The following is a 6,257-nucleotide window of genomic DNA, read 5'->3' as shown; positions in this document are numbered from 1 at the left end:
GATCACTAAATGGTAATGGTGACGTTGGAGATTTAAGCCTTAAGAATAAAATAATTACTCTGCTTTTTATATATAGAACTGGATGTGACGAAGATTAGTACAAAAAATGTGACTTTTCAAATTGAATAAGAAAAAAAAAAAAGGCCAATTGACTGCAGATAGTAAATAACCTTACCATCAACCATTTCCATTTGTCATTAGTTGACATGCTTCTGATTTGTTATATATAAGTTTGCAATAGATTGCACGTCCTCAACCTTTGTTTACTAATTCTTGAACCCAGTTGGAGTACACATACATGAAGCCATTGTCTTCTTCTCTTGGATTCTCTGTTTTTGTCCTTTTCAAAATGTTGATTATAGATAAAAACAACAAAAACGTTATCACCAACTCTACATATAGATAACTAATTAATATTCTCATTTAATTTGTCACAAAACAAGAGATAAAGTATGGCTACCCAAAGAATCACATTCCTTTTCTTCTTAACAATCTTGAATTTTCCCTCAAGTATTTTCACACTCGGGTCACAATCTTATGATTCGGTATCTGATCAAGGTGTTAGAGCAGCGTATTGGCCTTCGTTCACGGGATATCCTTCCTCTTCCATCAACACATCATATTTCTCGCACATTTACTACGCATTTGTTCTGCCATCCGCTACCAATTACACACTTGACATTACATCGGATGATGTAGACAATTTACTTGAATTTGAAAATGCGAAAAGTAGTTGGAATCCGCCTGTTAAAACCGTGTTGTCCATTGGTGGTGGCGGGGGTGGTGATTTACCCAATATTTTCTCTGAAATGGCAAGTCAAGAGTATTCTCGTGCTACTTTTATAAATTCAACTATAAAAGTAGCACGAGAATACAATTTTGACGGTGTTGATCTTGATTGGGAGTATCCATCGAACAATTCTGATATGGCAAACTTAGGTTTGTTGTTATATGAATGGCGTCTTGCGCTTGAACAAGAGGCGAATGTGACTAATAGGGCTCGACTCATTTTGACTTCGGCTGTTTATTATGCATCCGACATTTTATATGACAGTGGACCACGATCATACCCATCCCAAGTGATAAGTCAATACGTTGACTGGATTAGTCCAATGTGTTTTGATTATCATGGCACTTGGAATAATTTCACAGGATTGAATTCTGCTTTATACGACCCAAACACTGATCTTAGTACAGATTTTGGAATCGGGTCTTGGATTCATGCGGGTGTTCCTACCAAAAAGATCGTATTAGGCCTACCACTCTACGGCCCAACATGGTCACTCAAGGACCCAAATGTCAATACGATTGGAGCGCCAACCACAAGTGCGGGCCCTGGAAGTGGCAAATTGGTCTATTCTGAAATTGTTGATTTCAATAAGAAGAACAACGCAACAGTTGTGTTGGATAACACAAGGGTCTCATACTATTCTTATGCAGGAGAATCATGGATGTCATTTGACGATATTGAATCGATTAGATCCAAGGTCCATTATGCTCAGGATCGAGCCTTGGGTGGGTACTTCTTTTGGGCCATAGGACAAGATTTGGAATGGGCTATTTCAAGTACAGCTTCAGAAGCATGGTTAACCAAAAAAAGTGTTGATAATAACTCTGGCAATACTTTTGCAACCACCTTTTCAATTTTAGTTTCTTTCTTTTTATGTGTGTATTTTGTTTTAATCCTCTAATCATACATAATTACATATGTATGTTTTGTTATACAAAATAATCAAAACTTATTAGTTCACAGTAATTCAACTATGAACACCAGACTCTTAATTTCACACAAACAATAGGAATTAAAGTGCAGAAAATTAAGAGAACACGAATTAGAAGAAAACCAATAATATATTAAGCACAATCGTGTTTTTGATATATATTTAAAAACTGCAAACATAAACGTGTATTTATACAAGAAGAACCAAATCTTCCAGATTTGGTTTCTTAACAAACTACTCTACAAAATAGGAAAAGATATACAAGGATCAAAGCTAAACTTAAGGAGATTAATTCTGGAAGATAAACACAAAAACGCATCATCATATATCTTCTAAATATAAAAGAGATCTTCCAGAATCTTCAAATGGCTTTATCAACAAGAAATCATTCGGCAGTTGACTTTTGAAAACTTCAGACTCTAACATCATCTGCTCCTCAGACTCTAACATCATCAGACTCTAAAATCTGCAAAATACTTTGACTCATCAGATTAACTTTCCCAACAATCTCCCCCTATCTGATGATGTCAAAACAATTCAAGCTACTAACCCATCAACTTCTTGACCTCTCTTTCAATCAGCTTGCACTTATGCTTCATGTGTGAGATCTTCTTCATCATACTGATCTTGCTGTACAAGTGCATCAACAACTTTCTTCGAAAAGGTAAGGTCTGCAGAGATTCACACCTTGTCATCAAACTTAATAGCAGCTCAATATTAGCATCCTCAAACTGATCCACTCTAATCAACATTCTCCTTCCATTAGAAGTTTTAACCAGCAATGCATCCAAATACTCAACATAAAAATCATCTATAAACTCCATATGTTCAGGAACAGCATATGTATCAACTATCCTCTTGACCCTTCTTTCTTTCTTTCTCAAATTAAAGGCTTCACAGAAAACTTCATAATCCTTCAAACTAATAAACCCTTCTTCAAACACCAGATGCACAAACATAAAAATCCTCTTAAACACCTCACTTAAAATCACCCTGTCACCTTCACAACCTCTCAAACCAAATGCAATTCCTCTCCATTCACAAAATCCTAACCTCAATATTTGATTCAACTTCACCCTTAATCTTTTATCAGAAGCATGAGATAAAGTCAGAAACAAACACACTCCATCATACTCAGTCCTATCAATTTCAACCTTCAACACTTCTCCTTCATACCTTCTAAATCTAAACCTTTTATTCAACTTAGCTCTCAGATCATTCAAGACCGCAGGATTTTCAGAAATATCACCAGCAGATTCTGCAATAATCTCACCAACAGCTGCAACATTTTTACCCTTATCCTTAACACCACCAGCAACAATTTCATCACCAACAGTAACATTCTCAACCACATTTTCTGAAACCACAACCTCATCAACAACAATGTGCTCCCCCTCAATTTGATTCTCCCCCTCAACAGCAGCTCTCTTATTCTTATCACCAGCAACCTCTGCATCATCAACTCTCTTTCTTTTCTCCCCCTTTTTGACATCATCCACCTGAAGAGAAGATATGATTTCCCAGATTTCAGCTTGTTGATTTTTTAAAGTAACCAAATCAGAAGCAAACCCTGTAAAACAACTTTCTACCCCATCAACTTTCTTTTCCAATACATCCAACCTGTCATTAAACATCACCACAGAATTTGAATTACCAGCACCACCCTGCAACTCCCCAACCAACCTCCTCACCTCCATCAACTCTGATTTTGAAACAAAATTATTATTAAAGTTTTTAGAAAGATCAGACTGCACAACAGATAGTTTGTCATCAAACTTCTTAGTCAAATTAGTCAAAGCCTTATTCAAGCCAACCAATTCAACTGGTGCCCCAGTCTGACCTGCAGTGTCAATAGATGTGGGTATGGTTGGTATATCCTCATGACTTTCCTGTTGTGAAGAAAAGCAATCCTTGGATAAAGAAGGTGTTGAGGCCTGTACCACACCCTGTGACATGAGTGTGGCATTGGCAGCCTGTGCAAGAGTGTGTAAGGATGACATGCTCTGGAAAGGTAGTGACAGACTTAAGTCTGAGGTAGAAGTAGGTTTGGCCATTTCAGTAGGTTGTTGAATTTGGTTTGATGAGTCCAGGATTGGGACCTCTGTTTGTAAGTTAACTGAGGGGGTTGCATCAGTAACTGTAATGTGGGTATCCAAGTTAACTAACCTATCAGGTTTGGTTAAGGTCAAAGCACTGCTTGCAACAACCTCTAGCAGAGGTGAAGAAACAGTACTAGCACCATCTTGCCTAGTGAATTGTAATGGTGAATTCACAGGTGCTGAATCATCTAAGGGTTCAAGTATGGTGGTATTCTCTGTATGAACTGGTGAGTTCATAAGGTTGTTTGATGAAGATATTTGCTCAGTAGCAGTGGGTGAAGATGGGTTAGATTGAAGTGGTGTTTCTTCAACCATATCTTCAGCCTGCTCTGTTTGATTGACAATATGGGGTGGAGTAATTGGGGGGGTAGAAACTGAATGTTCAGATTCTGTTGAATGTTGTTGACCATTGTTGTGACCTTCTTCAGATTCTGATTGCTCAGATCCTGAAGAAGATGCCCCTTCAGATTCTGATTGCTCAGGATCTGCAGGTTGGTCTGCACGGCCCAAATTGACCCAATGCATCATAGCAGCTGTAAGAGGGACTTCTTGACCATCATCAATGTGCCTATGAAACATTTTGACACTGCATTCAGGTAAATACCTGTACTCATAGACATTAAAAGTTTGCAAACCATTGTACAAAATTGGTGTCATTGCTTGTTCAAACATTAGACTCATAAATCTTATGAATGGCACATTGTGATCTCTTAAAGGTTTTTCAGTAAGCACTAAGAGTTCATTAAAATACAGACGTGCAAAGTCTATATTTCTCCCTGTTACCATGGCATCAAAAATATGAGCCTCAAAATCATTTATTTCAGTTAGACTCCCACATTTAAAACTCAAACTTCTGATTATATTTGACAATAGAAACATCCACCTTGGACTGAACATACTGATTTTGACACTAGAATTGGTTAAGGGCTGACCAACTAGGTTAAAACAATTTCGTACAGCAGATTTTGCTGCTGTTCGAACAAAATTCTCATTAAAAGGAAGGTTTAAAGCAGCCCTTAAATGATTTTCAGTAATTGTTAAGGTGTTGTTACCATTCCTGTAAGTACCAGTAATTGACCTTGCTTCTCTGTTCCCATTACAAGTGTACCAGAACTCAGCCAGCATCTCAGGATACATCACCGTTGTCTTAAAGAAGGCATCCTTCAAAGAATGATTCCTCATAAACAGCATCAATTCCTCATATCCCTCATTAGCAAACCCTTCTGGAATTCTACCACAAGCTACCCTATTGTTCACCGATACCTGTACCTCCTTATTACCTCTAAAATCCTTTGCTCGATGCATCCTTTCAGTTGGTTCCAGAACAAAAGGGATGAATTTCATGTTCGCCATTGTAATCGCAAGAGAATTTCGAAAAACAGATGAGGGTTTTGAGATGATCGACTGATTTGACAAAAAAAAATTTAAAATTTAAACCCTATTAAATAATTCTGACACCGCCAAAAATTTTACCATTTACCTCCTCAAAAAGTTACAGTTTTGACCCTTTTATTATAAGAAATAGAATAAAGAAAAATAAACTTACCTAAAACAGAACAAGAAAAAAAAAAAACTTTATTTGACTCAAGATAGAAAATAATTTACACAAAATTACATCAAAAATACACCAGAGTCACACCATCTCAGACTCTGAAATAGCATTACCTCATCCAGACTCATTAAAACATCAGACTCCGGAAGAGTCATCACTAGACAACATTTCACTAGATGGATTTAACATTCCAAGTTGTCCAAGAAGATAAAAATGCCTTTCTTCATTAAGTGCCTTAGTAAAAATATCTGCCAATTGATCCTTTGTACCAATATGCTTCAAATACACTTTGCCCTTTTCAACACAATCCCTTATAAAATGATGTCTGATTTCAATGTGCTTTGTTCTTGAGTGAAACACTGGATTCTCAGTAATAGCAATTGCACTCTCATTGTCACACATGATTGGAGTGTTGGACAATGTCAACCCAAAATCCAAAAGTTGATGTTGCATCCAAAGTAATTGAGCACAGCAGCTTCCTGCAGCAACATATTCAGCTTCTGCTGTAGAAGTAGCAACAGAGTTTTGCTTCTTACTAGACCAGCTAACCAGTTTTCCACCTAACAATTGACATCCACCAGAAGTGCTTTTCCTGTCTAACTTGCAACCTGCATAGTCTGCATCTGTGTAACCAATTAGATCAAACCCTGAGTCTTTGGGATACCAAAGACCCAGGTTAGGGGTACCTTTTAAGTACCTAAAAATCCTTTTCACAGCTTTGTAATGAGACTCCTTAGGGTCAGATTGGTAACGTGCACAAAGACATGTAGCAAACATTATATCAGGTCTACTTGCAGTTAAGTATAACAAAGATCCAATCAAACCTCTATAGGTTGATTGACAAGTGGGTTTACCAGACTCATCCTTATCAAGTTTTTCAGAAAT

General features: G+C 37.2%; 1 protein-coding gene across 1 annotated transcript; it reads left to right on the top strand.

The window, feature by feature from the left end:
- Positions 1–452: 452 nt before the first annotated feature.
- LOC139859207 (class V chitinase CHIT5a-like) lies at positions 453–1,691 on the top strand. The gene has a single exon (XM_071848002.1). The coding sequence runs from the start codon at positions 453–455 to the stop codon at positions 1,689–1,691; it is 1,239 nt and encodes a 412-aa protein (XP_071704103.1).
- The last annotated feature ends 4,566 nt before the right edge of the window (positions 1,692–6,257 follow it).

Source organism: Rutidosis leptorrhynchoides, chromosome 7 (assembly GCF_046630445.1).
Source record: "Rutidosis leptorrhynchoides isolate AG116_Rl617_1_P2 chromosome 7, CSIRO_AGI_Rlap_v1, whole genome shotgun sequence".
Classification (NCBI taxonomy): Eukaryota; Viridiplantae; Streptophyta; class Magnoliopsida; order Asterales; family Asteraceae; genus Rutidosis; species Rutidosis leptorrhynchoides.
Note: the sequence above shows the minus strand (reverse complement) of the source record. Positions and strands in the feature narration are given on the sequence as shown.

What these genes read in the sequence shown, in the direction of transcription:
- LOC139859207 (XM_071848002.1), top strand. Translation starts at nt 453, where the DNA reads ATGGCTACCCAAAGAATCACATTCCTTTTCTTCTTAACAATCTTGAAT.